The sequence below is a fragment of the Phyllostomus hastatus genome, unplaced genomic scaffold, assembly GCF_019186645.2.
Source record: "Phyllostomus hastatus isolate PE091 unplaced genomic scaffold, TTU_PhHast_1.1 phas_contig_477, whole genome shotgun sequence".
Taxonomy (NCBI): Eukaryota; Metazoa; Chordata; class Mammalia; order Chiroptera; family Phyllostomidae; genus Phyllostomus; species Phyllostomus hastatus.
Window position 1 is genome coordinate 330,482 of NW_025333889.1, and position 25,011 is coordinate 355,492.

At 49.1% G+C, this 25,011-nt stretch overlaps 1 protein-coding gene across 3 annotated transcripts; it reads right to left on the reverse strand.

Moving 5' to 3' along the window:
* On the reverse strand, nucleotides 1–24,916 carry SEPTIN2 (septin 2). Of its 3 annotated transcripts, none has more exons than XM_045845529.1 (13): nucleotides 24,764–24,916; nucleotides 20,658–20,787; nucleotides 20,333–20,362; nucleotides 18,964–19,084; nucleotides 11,485–11,571; nucleotides 10,592–10,715; nucleotides 9,450–9,702; nucleotides 7,955–8,056; nucleotides 7,453–7,598; nucleotides 6,080–6,163; nucleotides 4,969–5,026; nucleotides 3,514–3,619; nucleotides 1–2,045 (listed from the first exon to the last, which is right to left on the reverse strand). In XM_045845529.1, the coding sequence occupies exons 3-12, from the start codon at nucleotides 20,339–20,341 to the stop codon at nucleotides 3,518–3,520; spliced, it is 1,086 nt and encodes a 361-aa protein (XP_045701485.1). In that variant the 5' UTR covers nucleotides 20,342–20,362; nucleotides 20,658–20,787; nucleotides 24,764–24,916; the 3' UTR covers nucleotides 1–2,045; nucleotides 3,514–3,517. The 3 variants fall into 3 exon arrangements, with proteins under 3 accessions (XP_045701485.1, XP_045701483.1, XP_045701484.1); XM_045845527.1 differs by having other exon boundaries at nucleotides 20,621–20,787; XM_045845528.1 differs by lacking the exon at nucleotides 20,658–20,787 and having other exon boundaries at nucleotides 24,764–24,891.
* Between the last annotated feature and the right edge of the window lie 95 nt (nucleotides 24,917–25,011).

Here is a 25,011-nt window from a genome sequence, read left to right on the forward strand (position 1 = left end):
TCAACCTCTCAACAATAGTGCTTTATTGATGAAAGGTTAGTTTTAATGGATACAAAATGGCTGTGTAAAATAAGTTTTCAAAATACATTTCTATAGGTAAAGAGTATCTCTTAGTAAAAGAACAATGATCTATTAGCAAAAGTACTTGTTTCAGTTTGGGCAAAAGAGAAAGGATGAAAGGATGTAGGTCTGCCCACCCCCCATAACCGTCATTAGGTGGCAGCCAGCCCCGAGACGCAGCTGTGTGCTCACACACACACAGAGCTTATTACACACAGACCACATGCAAACGCCCCCCCCTTTATTAGCACCGTTGATAAATGCCAAAACAGCCCACGCACTTGGCCTTGGAGGTGCTCTCAAGCCGTGGAACACTTTTCTTGGTAAGAGCTTTGCACAATGTGCCGAAGCCTAAAGCTTTGGACCATTTATGACTGAGACAGTGAAGGGGCCAAGGCAGCAAGTGCACTTTTGTAACCAACATATTTTGACCTCATTTCATTTTTTGGCTGAAACAAAAACCCCTCCTCATCCTCAAATTAAGCATTTTCTCCATGTTTATCCCCCACCTTCTACCCCATTACAACAAAATAAAAACAGTGAACCAGCACCTGCTCCCTCCAGGTCCCCTTCCGTCTGCCAGTTCCTTCCTCAACTTCAGTAGAAATGCTGAAAAATGAAAGCAGGCCCTGGAGCATCGGCACCCTCGGAGGGTGAGACAGAGTGGACAGACACGCCGGGAGGGGAAGGAATGCAGGGCCAAGGCCACAAAGTGCAGAAAACCCACCGGGGGCAGCTCTGACTGGTGGCACCTGCAACCAGGCCAAGGTGCAGATTTTAAATGTATTTCATTCTCATTGGATACATGGAGAAATCTGCATCACAAATAATGAAGGAAATGGTGGTGGCTAAAAATAAGTGAGCGAGTCCGCACATACAAAAAACACGAACAGTGCAATTTGTCTCCCTTCAGAAAACCATTAAAAAAAAAAAAAAACAGGTAAAAGAAAGGCAAATAGGAAAAACCTGACTGGCACTCTGGGCTCCAGGGGACCGAAACCTCAGAGCCCATGACAGGTCTGGGTTCGGCAACCGCGCCCCAAAGGACCCCAATTTCCACTGCTGAGGCAGATCTTCTACACCTGTAGTTATAAAAATATGTATATTAAAGTGCCGTAAAAACATACAAAGGTTATTTTCTGAACAGATGAATTACTAATTTTCCTTTAAAAATTATTTAATTTGAGCAAAAATAGTTTGTTGACTCTGAGTTGGTAAGAATCTTAGTTGCACTGTGAAAACCGGACTCTTGGATACTGACCTTTTCCATGAGACCAGTAATAGTGGAAAACACCACAGAAAGTGGCTGTGGCAAGTTCTCTGCAATGGTTTAAAAAATAACCTAGTGTAAGAATCCAGAGACTTCTAAAATTTACCCCTAAAAGCCTGCTTTTAAAAGACTAAGTATAAACATGTATTTCATTAGATAATTCTACTGTTTCATTTGCTAAAAAGATAGGTGTGCAGACGAACGAAAGGTACTGAACTACAGCAGCAAAACCGGTCTCGGGGGCTGGGCCCGGATGGGAGAGAGGCAGGGAGGCATCTCCACAGGAGCTCCGGGGGCGCAGGTGGCTCTGTGCCCTGTGTGTCACCAGGTCCGTGTCTCTGTGCCACTCAGAAACTTCCTGGGTCAGGACGAACGTTCTGGAAACAAGCCAAGAATGCTCCTCCGGGACGGGAGGGTTAGGCCCACCCGGTCACATTAACATGCTGCCTGGTCCCTGGGAATACATGCTAACTAACGTTAGTGGTTATGTAAGGTGGGAGGAAATGCAAAGTTCACTCACAAAATACAAAGTCTACCCTCTAGCAATGAATACAAATGTTAGAAGTACTTCATACAAAAGAACACATCAGAAGTTTTTTAAAAATTAAATTTTCGAGCCACAGGCACTGTAAAGTGTGGATGGACACCTCTCCAACAATTTCTTGAAAACACAGAGCTGGATTACTCATCTGGAATGTTTATCTTGCAGTGTTTTCTGGAAAAAAACAAAGCACAACCCATTTAAATGGGAGGCAGGCAAAGCTTGCTGCCCCCCCATTAACAGCTTGTTTTTCTGCATAACAAAGAGCACAAACTGAGAAGATGGGTCAGCCTCCTCTGACCAGAGTAAATGAAATCAGGTAGTCACTTATGAGGCTCTGGGAGATTGGGAGGACCACAAAACTGAAAAGTACACAAAAATATAGACCAAGTTTATGTACTAAAGTAGAATTTCCCTAATTCCACAGTTACAGTTTTAAAAAGAGGGGCGGCAGCAAGGTCAGAGGAAACCAGGGAATGCTGGCCACCACCCCCTCCCGCCTCGATGGAGCCCCAGAGCCCCTGCTTCTTTCCACTTCCGCTGCCTGTCCCCAGTGGACCCAAACCTGCAGATGCAGACGCAGCCTCTGGAGCCACTAGGTCTGTGGCTGCAGGCAAATAATTTCAAATGCTTGCAAAGCACTAACCTCCTTATCTGTAAAGTGTGAACTCTGCCTGTGCCCTGGGACTGGGCCAAGGGTTAACCACCTCTGACCAGGTGGGGTTCCACGGAGAGTCCTGGGACAGTAACTGCTTACACCGAACAAATGTACTTGTGTTTTCCAGTGTACGGATTTCCTAACAAAAACCTTTCCCAACAAAGCCACACAAGAGCAAGGGCTTTGTTTGGTGGCTAATGCCCCCAGCAGACTCCCCAGATCCTTCCTTCACCCCTGTCTGTCTGTCATGGAGGACTTCTGACAGGTGGACCCCTGGGCTCCTCCCGTTCTACCTCATCAGTGCTGCCCTGGGTCACTCCTGTCGCCTTCGCTGACTCCCTGCAGCATGCGGTGCAGCCCGCTCCCCACGCCCTGCTTCTCCTCTCAGGCCCGAGCTGGCTCAGACTCTGTCCACCCCAGGCACCGCTCTGCCGAGGACAAGCACTGCCTACCCCTTCCTCTCAGAGATGACGGCAGTCACTCAACAGCTCTGAATGCCCTCCCGTGCCCAGGACACAGGCCGGGGTCCCCGGTCTGCAGCCTCCCTTCAAGCAGGGAGGCCACACCCCTACCCCTTCTCCGGCCCCAGGCCTGGAGCAGAGCTGTGGTGAGGAGCAGGAGGCGGCACCTCCCTCAGGGCGGCCTTGCCCACCTGGCTCAATTCACCCGTCCAGCCAGCTTTGCTCTTGGTCTGCGTGAGCTGTTTCGCACCTTTGAAATTCTCTTTGAAGAGATGTTTTCAGCTTCAATAAAGGTCTAAATATATAACTAGTAAAAGTTACTTCAATATACAGTTTTCCTTCTAACATTGACATTTATAAGCTTAGAAAATAGGAAAAATCTTTCCTAGACAGGAGTGAAAGAGAAGCTTCCTACTCTGGGGGGCAACCCTTTCTCCCTGAAGGTCAGCAGCACTCGAGGCGAGGGGGCAACGCCTGCCCTCGTGTCTGGGCCGAGTCAGTGACAAGCTGCTCCCGGACTCACCACCTCACACGTGGTGCCCGTGAACGGTGCCATCGCCATCGCCGCCCTGCATCTGCAGCTGCATCTGTGCCTGCATCCTGGCGATCATCTCCTGCATGCGGCGCAGCTGTGGGCGCAAGAGGGGACGAGTCACTGAGTGCAGGGGCTGCTGTCCCTTACTCTCCATGGGTGTCCTGCAAGGCCTAACATTTCAACCTCTATGCTCTCCCAGCACAGGACAGAGTTAAAGAACTCTTACAAACCAGGAAAACGAGCAACAATTCAACAGAAAGTGAGCAAATGATAAGAATATGCACTTTAGTATTAAAGAGAAACAGTTAATAATTAATGAACAGAAAAAGACAAGACAATGGGACATTTTTCTAACCTGAGGTGGGAAAGAGACTGAGGCTGTCCAGAGGAGACTGTGGTTGGCCCAGGCCAGGGGCAACCCTGGCCCCTTCCCTGGAGAATGTGCCCCCTCCATGGCCCCTACACATTCTACCACTGAGCTCTCTCTGTGTTTAAGAGACCTTGAGGCTTGCAAGCATTATGAAATATTTACCTAAATTTTCTTCAGGTAACTTTGTGGTTATGCTGTCAACATTTAAATATTTGCTTCATACTGAATTAATTTGGCCAAAGTGGTGAGTCTTATTTTAGTTTCCAAAAGGCTAGCCTGTTCTGGGATGAGTTACTGAGCATGTCTGGATTCCATGTCCCTACAGAGCTCAAGGCCAGCCTTGTAAGAGCCTGCTAGCCTTCCTCGGACCTAGTTCCAGATGTGGACTCAGTCGGCCTCCCAGCCCCAGACCAAAGGCTCGGGGTCACCACCGGTCTCTGCTGCCTCCATCACCAGTAAAGGGAGCCTCTTCTCATCAGCCCCTTGCCTCCAGATTCCTGTACTTCCCCTGCTTAGCCTTCAAAACAAACATTACAGTTATCGACCTCTTCCCCCAACACAGAAACCTGGCCGGCACACACAACTCCGCTGGAACTGCACAAAAATGAGGGATCGAGAAAATTGTGATCTTTGCATTAAGCATCCTGAGAAGTTATGTCTATTAAAATTTTGAAAATTGCCAGCAGTTTTCCAGTGTCTTTCCCCATGTGAGCCCTACATGTTTCTTTGTAAATGTTAACAGTTAAGACTGGCAGTTTCTCATTATATTTTCTAATTGGGTTATTATCTATGCATAGATAGTGTGCACAGGTGTAGGAGAGCTGATTTATGAACATACATAGAACCAGTCCTTTCACTAAAATCTATTTCCAAGTTTTTGTCACTAAATTGCTAATGGAGATTAAGATCATAAAGCAACAGGCACATTATTATTATACAGATGTACATGTAAAGTACATTAGTTACATAAAATACATTCCTCCTTACAAATAAGGAAAACTGTAACAAGCTAACACTGGAACACCTATCACTGGACGTAAACTAGACTTCCAAGGTAGTACTCGTCCACTTACCTCGGCTTCCTTCTCTAGCAAGATCTGGTCTTTGTTCACGTCCTCATTTTCCACTTTTCTAAGAGTTGAAAGAAACCGCAATGATAATACTGCCACAAATGGCCACCTATTCTGAGCACAGATAACCAAAGTATCACTTCATTTTACATTTCTGACAACTTTATCTACTTAAAATTACATATACTTATCATTTTCCTGACTAATGACATGAATAAGTGATGATTAAAAAAAAGCAACATGAAATGGAAAATTCAAGAGGCACTCTCAGCTGCCGTGGTGACACTTGCATCTCAGCCGCTTCCTGAAGATGCTCTTTCCCCCACCGGTCTTTCTGAGCATGGACGGTGGCCAGCCCCTTGAAAGCAAGCAGCGGGCCCTGTGGTCCTGGTGAGGCAGCCAGGAAGGAGGAGGCCCAGCCTTGGGGGATGCAGCCTCTTGTGCGCCCTGCCTGGCCTGGGGCTGCTGCCTGGCGGCCGCTTCTCACAGAAACCTGCTCACTGCCGCCCTCTACAGCCTGCCCCGGAGTGCGGGCCCCACGTCAGTAAGACAGGGAAGCAGGCTTCAGGATGCACCTTGTATGTGTGCACTTACCCACCTGGTTATAGAAGTGTGAATATTTTAGTCAACTACGACACAGAAAATTCTTTTCACGAATGATATGAATCACTTATTTGTTAATTAAGCTCTACACATAGATGTGATTTTATCAGCTATGAATCAGGTCTCAAATAGAAACAAGATGGTAAAATGGAAGAGCGGAGTGTGGCAGCTGCAGGTGGTTCTGAGGAGCTACGTGGGGTGCTGCCCCTTCTTAAGGACAGGTGCGTCTGTCCTCATCTCCTGACAGATGAAGCTTCCGAGAAGGTACCCACTGCACGCCCGTGGCCTTTGCATCTAAAGCTGCTCTGTACGTGCAGATGACTCAAGCCGCCTACAACAGGCGAAACAGGGCACCATCTGACTAACTCAGCAAGGAGCAGCTTGTAACAGTTCTTGAGCAGGACGCCAGATCACGTTGCCTCAAGGTCAAGGAGGCTGCGCCACACACACACACAGGAAGGGACAGTGGAAGTCAGGGCGACATGACATGGACAGGGACTCGAGCCATGACCTGCCGCCTCTCTTGAGCCTCTCGGAGCGGAAGTTCTCGTAGTGGAGGTCCTGGGTCACCTCCTGGAGGTCCTGCATGTGAGTGCTGCAAGAGAGAACAGTGCCCGCACTGAGCCCACGCAGCAGCCACCGCACGGAGCAAGCCCCCAGCTGCAGCCCCGGCTGCCACCGCAGTGAGCGCAGCACAGCGTACCCGCCTGGCAGGCCAGGGCCCGAGTCCCTCCTCGGGCCTCTGCCACAGGCACGGCCAAGCTCCACATGGGCCCACTGCCCCGCGCAGGGCCGTGTGCACAGACTCCGGGAGATTTTCCAGGTAAACAGATTCCTGACTTCTGGAGCTTAAATTTGTATCAGTTCATTAACTTAAGCTATGGAGAACAGCACAAAATGGAGCACTGACGCTCTGGATCAAACAAACAGCCCCCCAGCTCTACTGATCGTGGCATGAAACATGTGTGGGTTTCGGGCCAGGCCTCCCCCAGTGTGAGCACTCCAGGACGAGCGGAGGCCACGTGCCCGTCCTCAGGACCCAGGCAGGGGACCGAGTGGTGGCGAAGGGGCAGCCCGTTCTCCCTTGCTCTCAGAAACACACGGCGGCACCGAGGCACCTGTTCAGCTGCCACGCCCTCTACCTGAGTCGAGACAGCCACGGACCCTTCCTAAAGGGCCTGGGGCACTTCCAACATCTTACACGGTGACTGAATTACAATGGAGCTTGAACAGCAAATTGAATGATACTTTTAGTGATTTTAATTTACTAAAACTGCTAAGCCACGTGAGACATGGCACGCAGAGCCATTTTTGCTTATTCAAAGTCAATCTGACCAGCCGTTGTTTGAACTCTTCTGATTAAAGAGGTGATGGGTTTTGGCAACATGCTTCCCTTTATCCTCTTCATTTAAAAACAGCAGCATTACATGTACTAACTGTGAAACCTGGTTTTAGAGGAAACAATCTCTAAACAGTTTTTGTAGTCCACTCTGTTCTGGCTGCAACGACTCACTCGAGGACTCTCTCAGCCGGTGGGACCACCCTGAGGCTGACCAGCAGAGGCAACACACTCTGGTGGGCCCTGCGGCAGACCCAACCGCCTCCTCCCTAGAACCGGAGGCGGCCCACGCTGGGTGCGGCCAGCCCACAGTTCAGGTCTACTCTACTTTTAGCCTCAAAAGAGGCTCCAGCGATCAATCAGGAAGGGGAGCGCACTGAGCCGCAGGCCACAGGTGGGAGGGCTAGTTCCATCATCCCAGAAAGCTGCAGGCAGGGCCTCCGGCACCTCACCGCAGCGGCCCCACAGCAGGCACTGCGGGGCCCTGTGAGCGTCCCACGCTCTTTGTGCTGGGCTCCGCCAGTGGGTGTCCGTGCGTGGCTTACATGAGCATTGTCCTCAGCTTCAGAAAGTCGTTGTGCTCTGGGTTCTCCACCTCCACGACACCCCATGGGTAGAGGCGGCCTCGGACCTTCTTGCCCTTGGCTTCAATCAGCTGATTGGATCCAACCACAGAGAAGGGGATGCTGGCCTAGAAACAAACACAAGGTCAACAGGCTCCACTGGGGACGCCCACACTCGCCGCTAACACAGGTGCATGAACAGAGAGGGGCTCTTGGTGCTACCACAGTGTCACTTGGAAAGCTAATGGTGTGTACTTAAAAGTGGCCGTGTGTTCCACAAAAACAAATTAAACCTGCAATTAAGAACCCTAAGCCTTAGAGTGATAGGCCAAAACATATTTAAAACAAACATGTTACTGCAAGCAAATCTACTGGACAATTCCTGAGTCAAGGCCCCTGGATCTGGCCCTGTTCCAGCTCTGCCCGCCCTGAGTGCCGACACCCAGTCACGGGAGTCAGTCGCCCTGTGCGCCCGGGGCTGCACCTTGAGAAGCCGGGTCTGCTCTTTGAAGTCTTCATCTTCATCTGACTCTGCGTCAGGCAAGTGGTAGATTTTGATGCTGTGTTCTTCAATTTCATCCAGAATCTGAATGAACGACAAAACCAGGAGCAACTTTAATGAACTACACAAATTTCAGTAAAGCTTAAACTCATCACATCAGAAAATACACCAGAATTACCCAAACTTCAGTAACAAAAAAAATCAAACGAATTACAACAGTTGTTTTCAAAGTTCCCACACACCGCTAAAACAGTCTTTGTGCGTTTGGAGGGACTGCTGTTCACAGTGGCACAATGAGCTGCTACTGCCCACGTCCCAGCCCCACACAGTGGCCGCAGTGACAAGTACTCCCGCAGAGGCCCAGCCAGGTGCTGCCACCAGAGAAAAGCCACAGGTGTTGCCTGAGGCATCCCTGGAGAACACGCAGGAGTCTCTCGAGGAGACGAAGAGGAACCCAGGGAAAATCTGTCAAAGCCACAGGGGGAGGACACAGGAGGTCGGTTTTGGGAACCAGCAGAAGTCCAGGATGGCGGGAATGCAGGAGGTAGGGTTGGGTAGGAGGGGAGACCCACTGCAGTTACCCGGCTGGGGTCTGGGACCTGAGACCCAGACTCTCATTCAACACCCAAACACTGGCCCCCAGCAAGCACCACCCTCCACACTGTCAATCAGGGAGACCACTGAGAGGGGAGGGAACACAGTGATGAGCTGAGGTGAGCAGCCACTGGCCAGTCTACATGCTGGACACTCCCAGGCACCAGGCGGGCCGGAGCTCTGTGTACGCACACAAGGGCCTGGGCCCTGTGGACAGGGAAGGGGTTCTATGGAAAGTAACCTCGAAGGGTGATTTGGTCGTCAAGTCCCCACTAGGCCCAGGCGTGTAGCTTCCTTCGTCAAAGGGTCATCTCTGCTTTAAGCAAGCCCTGCCCAGTGTTCCTAGGTCAACCTCTGAACCGCCCCTGCAGACCCTCCTTCTCCAGTGTGCCCTGTGATCTGAGGGTGGCTCGCCCCCACCCTCTGTAATCTTCCCATGTGCCCTCCTCAATTCCAAATACACAAAAGCAGCCGCAAAACTTCCTGGAGCATTTGAGATCGTGTGCCCTTGCAATGTTGTCCGTTTGGCTCAAGTGAAGTGCCGTACCAGTTCCCTGCAGTTTGGACGTTCCTTGTGCCAACGGCCCAAGCGAAGAGAACAGACGTGAGGCCAGCGGGCGGGCGGGCGGGGTGGGACGTGGGCAGGACAGAGCATGTCTCGGAGACGACCACCCCACCCCCCGCCTCACCACCGAGCACGACTCGGCCGTGCGCGTCAGCTGCCTTCCGGGCCCTGCGGGGGTATCCGCCTGGGGCGGGCCGTGAGGGGTGGGGGCAAGCAGATGCCCCTGGGAAAGCCAAATGCCAGACAACTGCCCGTGTTCGGTGCTGGTTACAGAGCGACCCACCCCCACCCCCCCGAGTGTGAGCCCACGCCACTCACCCTCTTCTTTAGGCGCTCTCGCTCCTTCAGGGTGAGCGTGTCGGCCTTGGCAATGACAGGCACGATGTTGACCTTGTTGTGTATCGCCTTCATGAAGGCGACGTCCAAGGGCTTCAGCCCGTGCCCGAAGGGCGAGATGAAGTAGAAGCAGCAGTGCACCCTGTTGTCCACGATGTGCCGGCGGTTCAGGCCGCTCTCGTCGTGCAGGTACCGCTCGAACTGCTCGTCGATGTAGGAGATGATCGTCCTGAAGCTGAGGGACACACGGGGCCCCACGGGGAGCCAGGGGGCACCGGCGTGAGACCACAGGCTCTCCTACCCCCTGTGCCCTGTCTGCCAAACGCAGTCTCCGCTCAGCGGTAAATGGGAACGAGAACGGACTCCTCCGTTTGGCGAACTGTGCCAAGCACAAAGGGTCGGGGGTCGAAGTCAGAACGGAAGAGGTTGGTCAAAAGAGCCTGTGCTGACTGAGGGAGGAGCCCGGGCTGCCAATGCCTTCAAGGGGTGCAACAGGGTGGACGGGTGTGGCGGCAGCGAGGGCAGGCGGGCTGAGGTGGCAGGCAGCGCGGCCATGCGATGCCAAGGCTGACCTGCAGAAGGGTCAGTTCCTGATGAAGGAGAAAGACAGGCCTCCCCCTCTTCCCTTTTCTACCTAGCACTGGACACTGACGCTTCGTGCCCACGGGGAGGCCCAGGAGCCTCTATGCACGCAATGGTACTCCTGGGAGGATTAGCGGAAGGTGGCTTTCATCTTTTGCCTGGGTGGCCACCCTCAGGCACTGAGTCCTGAGTGACGGAGAGATTTCGTTTCCTTGCATGTGGACAGGAGGGACGCTGCACCTCAAAATCGTGTCCACTGGCCATGGCTCAAACCAGGAACAAGGGCTGACTCTGTGACCTCAGATTTCACTAGAATGCTCTTAGAGAAAAAAAAAATCACTCTCTTTCTCTGTGGAATTTCTTATTTAAAGTATTGTAATTAACATGCGTTAAAGAGTCTCCCTGTCTCACCACATCCAGTTACTGACACCCAGTAACCACTCACACCACCATCCATGTAAAGGCATCAGAACAGGGGTGAACACACGCATAGCCTGCAGCACTCCTGGGCACCCCCCCCCCGCCCTCCGTGGGGTGCGTACCAGTCTCTGCAGTTGATGGCGTCGCCATAGCCAGGTGTGTCCACCACCGTCAGGCGCAGCTTGACCCCTCGCTCCTCAATCTCAACAGTTGAAGCCTCAATTTGGACTGTTCTTTCAATTTTCTCTAGGGAAAAAAACAAACTTATTTAAGAGAACATCCCTTAACATAGAGCCAGTTTGCAAAGAGAAAACACGACCTGTTCCGTTACTTTCTTATTATCAAACAAACGACCTGGACGTCACTGCCTCTCTCTGAGGAAGGTGTTCAGAAGGCAGCGTGAGGTCTGTGCAAAAGTGACCCAAGTCCACGAGGGAAACCCTGATGCTGAGATTAAAGGGCTGCCTGGGAAGGTAAAAATGCTAATAATGAGAATTATAATTTCTCACTCTGGGACCAAGAAAACAATTTCTGAGTTCATTTAAAAAGTGAATTAAAAAACGCCCGTGAAAGGGCTGCACGGCCCTGCTGTGGCAGCCCAGGCCCCAGGCTCCCTCTGCACATCACCCAGCCGCCCTGCTTGTGCTCACGGGTGCCGGTGCCCTGCGCTGCACACCCCGACAGCAGCCACAGGGGCCCAACCACCCCCTCAGAAATCCCACAGACATCTCGTCACACAGCTCTCTCCGTAGGAGCAAACATGGCACAGGCAGGAACTGCTTATGACAGTGTAGACAAAACAACTGGGAAAGAACGGATCTATGGCTACACTGGCAGTCTACAACCCAAATCCAATGACACCAGGTGTAGCACACCTTTCCTGACCTCAATGACCTTGTCCTTGAGTTTAAAGCGGAATGAAAGCACTCAAGGCTCAGGTGCCAAAAGTTAATTGTGCACTCTTTAGCAACTTTCATACCGAACTGCATTTATGAGCATGTGGGAACTCTCATACCTGCAGCTCCAGGTATGATTCTTTCTGGGTAGAGATCCGTCAGGAACAGGCTGTTTATGAGGGTCGATTTTCCTAGACCCGATTCACCTTTAAAGGAGAAGGAGAACACTGTCATGGTGCTGTCAGGAGGACATCTGCGGAGCATCCAGGCTAGGCCTGGCACCGGGCAGTGTCCCACAAACACCTCTCTCTGGACTCCGTACAACCACAGTGACTTCGGTACCACTCTCTTCGTTTTGCTGATGAGGAGATGGGTGCTCACAGGCCAGTCACCCCACGCAGCAGGGCCTTGTTCTTAATCCAGGCTGGGGGGCTCCAGAATCTGTGCATCTGAAGACCAGAAACATGACCTCACCTCTTCACAAAATGTGTGCAACGGGCTTTGAAGGGGTCTTTATTTTTCCATAAACAGAATGCAAAGGTTTTCAGTCATGACTCCGCTAATTGTTTAATGTATCACATTTTCTGAAAACCGAACACCCCCCACCAATGTTGACAGCACACACTTTCCGACCTGTGGGAAGGGGAAACGGGACAGACACCAAGACTGTGTGCCCGACGTTTTGCGATCCGGTCCATCAACAAGGCAGGGCCTGGCGCCTCCCTGTTTCAAACACCCCCTGTCCCACTGCCAGCCACTGCCCTTGTTCGGTAACTTCCCCACTCCCACTGTTGAGTGTAACATGACCATTCGGGCAACACACATTCCCTCTAGCATTTAAATGAGTTAAGACTCTCACCCTGGCTGGCATGGCTCAGTGGACTGAGCGCCCGACTGCGAACCAAATGGTCACGGTTCGATTCCCGGTCAGGGCACATGCCTGGGTTGTGGGCCAGGTCCCCGGTGTGGGGCGCGCGAGAGGCAAGCACAGATTGATGTTTTCTCTCCCTTTCTTTTCCCCTCCCTAAAAATAAATAAAATCTTAAAAAAAAAATCCCTCTTCAACTACTGTTAACTACATATTCTGAATGTTTGACATCTAACTCAAAGGAGGCACAAAACACTCAAAGTTAAAGTTCACGTGTGAAGGAAGCGGGAAGTCTCCACCTCGCCGCAGGTGAGCACGGACAGCTCTGCCTGCACGGGGGCGTGCTTCCGAGCTCAGCGCCTGTCTCGGGCGGGGCGGGGGCTGTCCCAAGCTCGACCCCCCCCCCCCCGCACCCCTCGAAGCTGTGTGGCAGGAGCACCTATTTTAAAAAATCAAGGTTGCTGAGAAAACCCAGGACCAGAGAGTGAACGTGCAATGTGTCGACACACCTATCAGGACTGCTCCAGACGTCACCTGTCCCAGACGAAAAGGAGAGAACCACGTGCTGAAGGTGTCCTGCTACAGGAGCCCCCCAAGGTGCGACTGAACGCACACTGTCCCATCTAGTCACCCTTTCAGAAAACTGTCCAAACACCCCCTACGTTTGTACCACACCAGAAGGGGGTCTGGCCAGGATGTGCTGAGTCCTTCCTGAGCCCCTGGCACAGGTCTGAGTGCCAGAACAAAACAGAAAACGGGACCGAGAGGTCCCTGCTCCACGCAGCTCTGCACTCCAGTGGGAGCAGACAACAGAGTTACCGTCAGTGGCGGAGTCGTGGCAGCTTGAAGAGGACCACTGTGCAGACGACCTCAGAGCACAGGTGTCACGGGAGCAGCAGCCCTCTTTCTAAAAAGCAGTGATAAAACCCTGGTCGCTGACTCCAACTTGTAAATCTTAGTTTGAAGGGTGTGGCTATTTCACTTGGGATGGCTTTGGGGCAACATCTACAAATGACGTGCTCAGATCACGACTCTGTTCTTGGGCTGAATTCTGAGGGTGCCCTGCCCCACTGCCACTCCCCGCCCCCCCGGCCCCCGCGTGAGGAATCTCTGACAGGTGCCTTCAAATGGGGGAAATGCACACAAGAGATTTGGACCAGTGTACACGCATCACTGGCCAAAACTTTTACACAAAACACATGGGGTCCGCCGCCTTCATTCAGTCACCCTATGAAGTAGTGACAACAAGGACTGGTAGGGCAGGTGGAATTTGGAGGTTACAGAAGGGTTCGTTCGCACCTGTCAGGAGGAAACACGGCACATCAGGCACAAGGTGGCGCCACAACACGAAAAACGCACGATGACAACAGGTGGTGCCCGCTTTCCCACTACTACTGACATTCCATCAGGCAAACCATCAGAGGCTTTAGATTTTAATCTAACTGGGGTTCTAGCTTTTAAATCTGGGCTGAAAAATAAAGACTAAGCTAGGGATGCTAGGAAATAGAGAGCATCCTAACCTAGGGGACTTTTTGTTCACATTTACTTTTTTTCTTTAAAGACTTTTATTTTTAGAAAGAGGGGAAGGGAAGGAGAGAAGGAAAGAACTATCAATCTGTGGTTGCCTCTCACATGCCCCCAACCAGGGGCCTAGCCTCAACCCAGGCATGTGCGTTGACTGGGACTCGAACCAGCGACCTTTGGATTCTCAGACCAGCACTCAATGTACAGAGCCACACCAGCCAGGACCACACCTAGCTTTGATTTTCACTACCACAGGACACTGCTTGCTTCCTCCGGGTCTAACAAGGGCCTTTCCCGAAGGCCCCCGAAGAGCAGCGCACTAAGTGCTCAGCTTTTCTGCTCAAACAACTCGTCACAGGCAGAACCCCTGAACCTGCAATGACTTCAGCACTACTTTTGCTTTAAGGCCTGATTTTGCTTCCCGAGTTTTCTAATGCTCTCGTGAACTTGGTCACACTAACCATGCCACTGACTTTCTACCAAGTAACATATTTGGCAGTAAGCCTTACTTTTCACCTTGCTTTTCTCCCAAACTGAGCCACCGCTGCACATAACCGAGGGAGGACAGTAACTCCACATAGACTGCCACCAGCCATTGCCACTTGGGTTGACGCCAGAGCAACACGCCCACCGCGACTCCTCCCTGATGTCTACGTACTAATTTGTGATTCCAAACTCCTTGCAGATTTCTGCCAATATTTGTAGTCTTTCATTTGCATATGGTTTGCCATTTTGTGAAGTTTCCCATTTCTTTAGACATCTGCTAGAATTTTAAAAACTTTGCCCTTAGCCTCCAAAACTCTGACTTACAAGCTGGGTGTATTGGGGTTGATACACCATTTTTCTTGAGCTGCTAACAGTCACACAGTGTACACACAGTGTAAAAGCTGCAGGTCCTGTGGTTAAATTTCTAGCTGTCTTTCATTACCCATCTCACCCTCAGTCCCCAACTTGACCGATCAGGTCCAGTTTACATACCCCCCGACCGAACAGTTCCCGGCACTTGTTTACACTGCACTTGGACAACAGGGCACACTCAGGTAACCACACTCCGCTGGAGATAAAGACTATCTCCACCACACTAGCGAGCTAGCCTCCCTAGCCTCCACTGCATGCGCACATCAATCTGCTTTCTGTCACTACGCACTGGTTTTAATTACTCTAGAATTCACATACACGGGCTCAGTCAGGCCATCTGTCTGGCTGCTTTTGCTCAGCATAATTAGCTTTGGAGATAACTCTATGCTGTTTACTTATCAACAGTCCGACTGTTTGCTGAGCAATACCCCACCGTCTGGAGCCACCACCATTGTTGACTGTCTCCCTGCTGTTGAGACACCAGTCCTTCCCTTAAATCTGCGTTGTCCACTGACATATCATTAACATGGTCATGGTCACATCTGTCATTCTGCCATTGTTTTTGTCTCAAATATTCTTTCCTTTTCTGCTCATTTGAGCTCCTTTGCTATCTATGTCCATATTATTTCCAGGTGGTACACAGTGTATTTGTTTTAAAATCTGTTATCTTCTTACTTTAAAAGATTTTATTTCTTTCTAGAGAGAGGGGAAGGGAAGGAGAAATAAGGGGAGAGAAACATCAATGTGTGGTTGCCTCTCACCAGTCCACTACTTGGGACCTGGCCCTCAACCCAGGCACGTGTCCTGACTGGGAATCAAACCAGCGACCCTTTGGTTCGCAGGCTGGTGCTCAATCCACTGAGACACACCAGCCAGGGCTAAAGTCATTTATCTTTTAACCAATTATGAGGCAAGAGGTCTTTTATACTCACAACACATTTGACATTCCCCATGCTCCCTCTTTTCTTATCAACCCAAAGGAATTTATTTACTATTCCTATGGTGTATGCCTGCTAGTCATAAAATTCATTTTATCTATCTGAAAATGTCTTGTCCTTAATGTTTACTTCAAAGGTTACCTTTGGTGAACACTTCTAGGCTGACAGTTGCGTTCCTGCAGGACTTTAAGCTGTCATTCCACATGGCTTAAGAATGTTCCTGAGAAGCCAGTGGTCTTCTTACTTTTGATCCTCTGTATGCAATGTTTTCCTTTTTTTTTCCTGGCTACTTTTAAGCTGTTTTCCCCTTTATTAGTGGTTTTCACCTCTCTGCTTCTCTTGGCATTCACCCTACATGGGGCTGATGTCTGGATGGTTTCCGCGGCCCCTTTTCTTCCTCTGCGGCTGGCCCACCAGAAAACGCTTCATCTCAGATGTTTAAAAAAAAACCCTAGATGTTCATTTGGTTATATTTTGTTTTCTTCTATTTATCTCACTATATTCATGTTCTCCTTTGAGGGCAGAAGCATATTTAAAATATTCAAGTTCTTGTCTACCTACCCTAGCATTTCTATCATTTCCCGATCTGTTGCTATTTCCCAAATTCTCTCATCATCACGTGCCCCATTCCGTTTGCCTCTTGCATAGCCAGTAATTTTCTATTGGATGCCAGATATTGTGAATGTTACATTCTGAATGTCAGGACTTTGATGTTCTCCTCTAGTGAGCCATGAGTCTCATCCTAGAAAGCAGTTCTTTCTTTCAAGTCTTTAGCAGCTTTGTCACACAGGGTTTCAAACAGCCTTTCTGTCTGGTTTAGCCCAACTGCTAGGTGAGCACTCTATGGAGTTTTGAAGGCACAGGTGGCAAACACAAGGCCCAGAGGCCGAATTCAGACCTCCACCTTGTTTTATCCGTCCCGGCACCTTATTTCCACCCGGCGTCAACACTGAGCTCTCACTTAACTGTTAAGGAACAGTTACGTACAGCCCTAAAATCACATTCGGCTCTCTGAAGGCAACCGCAAGGCTGATGTGGCCCCCAGTGACAATGAGTTTGACACCCCTGTTCTAAGGAATGCCCTGTTCAGGGAGGTCTCTTCTGACTGGCTGTCTTTCCAACTTTGCTGTCTCCACTCGGCTCGCTCTCCTGACGCTTGCATCTTGCACAGCTGTGTGGAATTTCAGAGTCAGCCACAGTGTCCAAGGGAACCCAGTCTTCCGGAGCGCTGGCTGTCTCCAGAACTCTGCCACTGCACCTCAGGATCCAGGCACTCGGCTTCCCAGAATGGGGAGCGAGTCTTTCAGCTATGAGACCCTTGTGTCTAACCCACTGGGCACAGCAGGAAGCTGGAATGACTTTACAGGTCATGGGATTTGTTTTCCTTCTCTAGAGGGCCAAAGCCCTACATTGTCTGTTGCAGAATGTCTTAAAAGAGCTGTTTTCTATACGCCGCCCTGCCTGGAGTCACGCGTGCCAGGATCAGTCTGGCAGCCGTTGGTTCAGGGAGCAGCAAACGATGCCCTCAGCGCAAATCAGCCCACTCTTTCTCCACAGAGCTTCCCCGGAGCACAGCTGTTGCCCAGGACCACGGCAGAACTGAATGGCTGCACCAAAAACTGGTTCACAAAGTCTTAAATATTCATCACCTGGCTCTGCGAATTATTCTATCATGGCCAGAAGCAGAAGTTATCGCCCATTTTAGAGTGCTCTGAAATGGAGTAACTGTAGGACAGAGTGCACTGAACTTCTCTCTTCTGTCAGGAACTTGAATCTTCATCATCATCATCATCATCATCATCATCATCATCATCATCATGTAATTGTGGTCCTGAAACCTGTCATTGTTCCCTAGTCTGGACCAAGGGTCCCACAATCTCTCTAATGTCAGGTTTATGAACTATTTATTCACCCTAGGAAACAACGATCTGTCCTACTCATACATGACCATCATCAAACTACCTTCTCATTTTGGGGAGAATTTTACCGTTATCAAAATGAAATGTGATATGGTAAGCAGAGCTAATAGTTAAGCTTCTTACAGTCATGCTGAAACACAACCTATGCTATAGCCCATGAAAAAACACGTCTGACAGAGTATTTCAAGTAACCACTTAATTTCAAAGGACTTTAAATAACAACTTAAAAAACAATAAACATTTATTATTATTTCATGGATATTCTGGTCAGGAGTTTGGGATTGTCTATGGTGAGAAGCTGTAGCTGGGGGTGGGGGTGGGGATTTTCTCACAGACTAACAGTAAATGTTGGCCAAGATGCTGTCCCCTCAGGCTGAGCCAAGGCTGGCGGATGTTTCTGAGGCAGGTCACTGGCAGGCCTCAGTTCCTCGCCTTGTGGACTTCACTGTAAGACTGCTCCAGCAGCTTCCAAACATGGTGGCTGCCTGAGCCCAGTGTGAGCCAAGAGAAGGCGAGATACAAGGACAATGTCCTTTGTGACCCCGTCTCAAAGCCACACACCTTCCCTTCTGCACTGTCCCACTGGCTACACAGGTAAGACCTATTTACTGTGGCGGGGGACTAGAAAGCTTCCTGAATACCAGGAGGCAAGGATCACTGAGCAACATTTTGGAGGGTGGATGCCACAATGAGTAAAAACTACCACTACACAGTAATAAATAACACAAAAATTATAATTTTACTTATGCAAAATTTTCTACAAATGTAAGATAAAAATACCGCCCATTCCCAAGTTATTTGACTCTGCCAACAAAGGAATTTTCCCTTTCACTTTATAAATCACACTATTATTACACTCCACAGGTCAGGGAGATAGCCACCTACAAGGGAGGACCCAAAAAACCCAGATTTTATTTATAAAAATTGTGTGCTTATTCTTACATGTTTAAACCTCAGTCACCTTCAGAGTACTCTCCATTTGATGTAATACACTTACTGAGACTTTTTTCCACTGCTCAAAACAGTTTTTGGAACTTGTTGATTTCGATACCTTTTAAGTGCTTCTCCCATTTTTTATTTCACCTCTTGAACACCGACAAAACATTTCCCTTTGAGGACTTTTTTCATCCAGGGAAACCAAAAAAAGTTGCTAAGGCGAGATCAGAGGAATAGGGCAAGTGTGTCATGAGGGTAATGCCGGTTTTGGTCAAAAACTGCTGAGCACTGCAGTGCGGGCAGGTGCACTCGTCAACTTCCCAACAGAAATGGGCAAATGCATTGAAAGCATCTTCAAAAAAAATTCACTGCAGCCGAATGTCGCTTCTTGCAACAATGCCAGCTGGAACACTGATACAGACGGGTTCCTACAACACTCACCTAGTGGGAGAAGCCTGTACTCTAAGGGGCCAACCCTCCATAAGGTGATTTTTGGGGTGTTTTTTTTGCCCCCCCCATATTTAATAAGCAAGGAAATATAAGTTAACTTCTTACCAACCACCATTAGTGTGAACTCAAAACCTTTTTTCACTGATTTTCTGTGAACTTGGTTGGGAAGATTTGCAAATCCGACATAGCCAGGGGTTTCTGGATTTACAAATTGGGCTGGTTGTTGCTAAAATAAGATTTTACCAAAAAAAAAAAAAGAGAGAGAGAGAGAGAGAGAGAGAGAGAGAGAGAGAACATAAACACCTTATCAGTTGCTTATAAGATATAATTAGGCTGTGACAAACATAGATATTAGTTTTCACAAACTATACATAATATATAAATAATACTTTTAAATAGTCACTTCTATCTGAAACCTAATGATATTCACTTAGGAACATTTATTAAAAGTCAGAAAAACCAATCCAGTGTTATTCCATATCTATATGCTGACCTAAAATTACATTTCTGTTAAGCAATTAAACAATACGTAAAAGAAAAATGTGTCAGGTGTGATGCACTTCTGGAGAGTACCCAGGAAAAAACCACATCTCTTGCTATATTCCCAGTTCTTCAGAGCAAGCCTCGCCATGGTCAAGGCAGGCAACTTAGGGGTGGGCTTCTATCTAGCCTCAAAGACCAAGACATGGAAGACTGAGAATGACACACAGCTGATGCTGTAAGTGCCAAGACTGCCTGAGAAACAGACAACTGATAGGAGGAGTGACGGACGGACATGAGACAAAGCAAGTAAAACTGCAGAGCTGGGCACACTATAAATGAGAGGGAGTCTAAACACATCAACTGATTTATTTACTTTCTAAATGTAAATTCACATGTGTACATGAGTAATAATACACTCAGAAGAAGCTGTCAGTGGTTATTTACGGGGGATGGAATCCTGGTTAATTTTTATTTTCTTTTTTGCTTACTGGTGTTTAACACTAATACTTGTATAAAAAGCAAAAATTACCATGATGCTTATTCATCAGATAGTAACACCCGTAGATTCAAAAACAAAAAGCAAGAAGAAATAATAACCCTGTGATTGTAAACACAAGTTCTGCTTTTCTCCATGTCCTTTACAACTAGTTTATTTCATGGCTCTGGGCTAATCTGCAAAAGCTAATATAAGCCAATTTGTCAAGTTGGAGGGCCCCATAAACTTCATCATGGCAAATTTTTAGAATTTCAAAATACTATGGGATTAATCTTCTGGGAATGATCCGAGAGCCTAAATGGACTGTTCCTGTTGTATTTAGAAACAAAAAATTGGAAATCTAGAAACAAAACAAAACAAAACCCTCAAAGCTTTTTAGGAAAATTAAATGACAACTCTGCTTTAATGAGTCAAATGTATCAGGTGTTATCAAAAACAATGGGTCATAAGTTTTGACGGTAAACAGTCTGAGAACACAAGGCAGCTTCTCCTTACCTTAGACATCTTCAGTCAAGTTCTGCCAATCTGTAAAAACAAAACACACACATGCATGTATCCATGATGCACACATGTATTTAACTTACCATAAACTGACAAAAAAGATGTACTTCCACGTAAGACACCAATAGATTGTTTCCCTCAACTTCTCGTTTACATCCAATACTTTCCCAGAAATGGTAAAAGTATCTCTCACATACAGACAAATCAGACGTACTGATGAAAGCAACCACGTATAGCTACGCATACATACATACAACATTCTACATTCTCGAGAACACTCACACTTTAGGAACGTGTGTATGAGGCACAACGGACACACCAAAAGACGAGTTTCCACGGACTCTGGAGCTGGGTCTTCTCCGGTCTGAGCCTTTTCTGTAAGAAAGGGGCACTGCAGAGCACAGTGCCAGCCGCAGACTCCCGGAGCTCCCAAGAACCAGCTGTTGACACTGGGGCACACAGAAAGACATGAACTACATTTACAATGCAAAGGAAGAAGGACTGAAGGTACTTCAGACTTTGAGAAATGGGACAGTTCTAGAGAGCTCTGGAATTTTAAGACAAATTTTAGAAGTCTTGAATCTTTGGGAAATGTGGGGTCTGATGGCTAGCCTTTGGCAACCAAGTCAAGCGACTGAATGTGGTCAAATTTCATTCCCTTTGGTGCTCACACACTTTATTAGAAAGCTTCTTTCACCATCCTATCCCTTCATTCCCCCCAAACCTTAACATTCCTGAATACCGCAGACCCTAGGTTTCCCTTCTAAATGAAATGTTGCCAACCACCTCGGAAGAAACGAGGCCCCTGCACCTCCTGTATGGTTTGGTCTGAAAGAGAAGGAGTGAGGAAGAGGAGGTTGAGATTAATAGTTACATGCAGTTTGTAAACTGCTTCTTGATATTAGCACATCCTCACTAAGGATGGGAAGGGGGAGTATCGGGTGAAGCCCAGAGCTCCAACTATGGACCACTGATAAGAAGCAGGTGAAGCTGGATCTGGATTATCCAAAATGCTTTCAGCCTAGATGGTAGGATTAAGGTGTGCTTAAAGGAAAGTAGGAATTTCTCATGTTGCTGAGCAACATAAGATGACTTAGACAAAAACACCTGTCATTGGCTGATGGAAATACCCTTAGTATTTTCCTCAGACTTGGTTGCTTAATTTCATCACGTCTCTTTAGCATCCATCCACACTTGACTTTTCTCTCTTAATTTGTTCTAACAGCTTATTATATTCATAGATGCTTTAGGTACATTTCTGGAATCTAACCGCCAGCAAAAATTTCACCGAGAACTTTCGCATTTATATTCATGAGATAAACCTACAACTCACTGGCGTTCTTTCTTAGGCATCCATCTGTATTTGTTATTAAAGTTGAGCTATCTTCACAAAATAGAGTGCTCCCCCCTTTAAGGAGTGGCTCACATGGCACTGGTGTGGCCTGTCCCAGGCCAGACGGAACTCAGCTCTCGTCTGTCTAGACTTGGTCCCTTTTCACTGGTGGGTCGTTGCGGGGCTGTTCGGTGGTGCTGGCTCTAGTTCGGTTTCCCACTCCCTGGTTCCCTGAGGTGTTCAGGTCCGTGCTGATCATCTCCTGTGTTTGTGCTCACACCTTTCTTCTTTCTACGTATTTGCTTTTATTCTTAATAGAACAGCTGAGGAGCTTGTTTCAAAGAACCAGCTTCTGGATTTATCAACCCAAGTTGTTTTGTTCATTTCTTACTATTGTCAGAAACAAATTTATTCTCAGTGAAATGTGTTTTCAGTGAAAAGATGTAAAACCCGAGTTCTTATCTGAGTCTATGAAGCTTTTGCTGCGTGTCACATATCTCACTGTTGTCTTCCTTCCACTGTTTTCCGGACAGCTTGTGGTTTTGCTTTACCCTAGATTCAAGGGTTATCCAAGAATGTTCCACACTGGGAGTTATTTTTATCCTCTCCCCCTCCCCACCCCATTTTATTTAACAGATCATGATTTATAATCATCTGCCATATTGTGAAAATCTTTTAGGCCTAGGGCAGGTAGCTTAGTTGGCTTGGGGTTACCTAGACCCGCCAAGGTTGCGGGTTCAACCAAGAATGCATAAGTAAGTGTAACAACTAGTCGATGTTTCTCTCTCTCTCTCTCCAATCAATAAAATTTATTTTTTTTAAAATTTTCTTAAATTTCCTTCACAGCAGTTACCTAATTTTTAAAATTCTCAATTGCTTCTTCTTTGTTCTGCTGACTGAAGCAACGTAGAATGCCAAGCACTGTGATTAATCTAAAACTTGGTACAGAGCAATGGGATTCCCCCAAACCTCAGAAAGGTGGTCAAATGAAAATTCTATTCTTGCAGATTGAGCTCACAGATGCTAGAACTTGTTTAAAATGCTTTTCTCCTTGACCCATTGCTTCCTTTTTCCACAAAGCAATACTCCTATCCCAATCCACACAGAAGAAACGAACTTTTCCAAAACAAAAGGTGAAAGAAAGGTGGATAAAACTGGACCCTTGGCAATAAAAACGTATTTTGCTGGTGGCACTTACATTCATGGACTACCCTTAACTACCCTTCATTCGGCAAGTTACTCTTCTATGTATATACATTACCCAGGTCCACAAAGTGACCCTGCCATGCAGGGCCCCACCCAGAGCCCTTGGATGTTCTGGCGTCCCAGAATCTCTGGATTTGAAGACGACGCCTACAGAGCACGCCACACAACAGCCTCAATGGCATCTGGGCAGCACTCCGCAACCCAATGATTTTATGTAGTCATGCGTATAACCATTAGCCCAAGGTGGATGAGTAACCCAATTCTGCTCTCAAATGAGTTTTGATGTCCCCCCTCTCTGGGAAAATAACTTTTCCTTCTTCAGCGGTTTGTCTTCGGAGTTGGATAGAAAAAGGGACCTCAATCACATTTATGAACTGTAAAGGGAGGCGCCCCCCCCCCAGGCCATCCGTTCCCCATCTCTCTAGGTCACCAAGCTACTACAGTTCAAGAGCAAATCTGAACTACAGATTTGGTTGAAAAGCCCTTGTTCTTTACCCTGGGCTGCTGTGCTGGTTGAGAGACTAAGGTGGAAAGTGGAAAAGAGTATCAGGACATCCTTTATAGCCAAGGTCCGTGCCAAGATTCAACAGAGCAGCACACACAAGTTAGCGTGCTGGGTGGTGCAAAGAAAACCTGCGTCCGAACTACCAAAAGCGGAAACCAAGAACCCCAAGCCACAAACACCAGGAAGCAGCAGCTTTCATTAGCCCTTCCCCCATTACGTATCTGGCCTCACAGTGGTAACACTGAATTTGGAACACTGAATTGATCTTGAGGTATTATGACGATTTTATTCATTCAAGAAATACTTGAGAACCTACTATGTTTGGCGGCGGGGGGGGGGGGGTGTCACTGTGCTGAGCACTGGGCAAGGGTGGCTAAACCCACACATCCCAGCCCCGCACAGAACTGAGGCCCTAGTGGACAACGCCACAAGGCAGGACAAAGGCTGACATCAGGTCAACTCCTACTCCAGCCCGAGGAACTCTAACCTGGGCCTGGGCCAGGTCCTAAATAGCAGAACTGGAACTAGGCAAGCAAAGGCAGAGGAAAGGGGAGGTAACTGAGTTGCACACAACATAGTTTGGGCCAAGACCAAAGGTGAGAAAGACCCCGGCAGCCCGAACCACTTCGGCGTGCTTGGGTCACGTGTCCACGGGGGAGCCCCACAAGATAAGGATGGCAGTGGTAAAAAACGAGGCGGAAAGGTAAGTTGTGGCACGGCCGCGTGGGCGCTGTGGACAACGTCAGAGTCGGGGCTTTCCGGAAAGCAGCGGTGGCCACAGGTGGGCCTCCTCCTCGGCCCCGCTTTGTGCCTGCGGCCAGGGGCTGCCTGGAGAGTGAGCGAGCCCACAAGAACTTCCCGAGGCCTAGTCTCTGCTGGGCGCTAGCCAGATGGGACGGCCCATGTCAGGGCAACAAAAGGATGGCCGCACCACGACAGGGCCCGACAGGCCACAACCTGCACTCTCCCCCCCGGACCACGACCACCACCCGCACGGGCAGCAGCCCAGGCCAGTCGCTGGGCCTGCTCCACGCAATTACCCCACAGGGCAAGCAGGGGGCCACTCGGGGTCTCCCGGGACACGCCCCGTCGCTTCCGCCCGAGCCAGGGTTCCGGGGGAGCGGGGACGGAGGAGGACCGAGGAGGGTACGGAGAAGAGCAGAAGACAGCACAGGAGAACCGGGGAGGACGGGGAAGGTAGGGAGGAGCAAGGACCCTCGGCCGGACGCCCCTCCCCCATGCCGCGCGGTCACCCCCGTCCGCGCGCGCCCCCCGGAACGGCTGACTGTCGCCCTGGGGGAGCCCCCCGGCCACTTCTGGGTCGGCCCGTAGCTCGCACCCCGGCGGCGGCAGCGGCGAAGACCCACGGCGAAACACTCACCACAGCGAAGGCGTAGAACGGGAGCCAACCGACCCCGCCGCAGACCCACCCAGCGCCCGCCGTCCGCTCTCGCCCCGCCTCGCGCGCAGGCAGTTGGCGTCATCACGTCACCCCGCCCCTTTGCTAACGTTTTCCTCGCCTCCGTGCGACCTAGCTTTCCTCCCCTCCCCCATACGTCGGCTTCTCAGTGCGCAGGCGCAGGCTCATCAGCGTTTTCCGCCTCTGCGCAGGCGCCGTGCCCCTCCCAC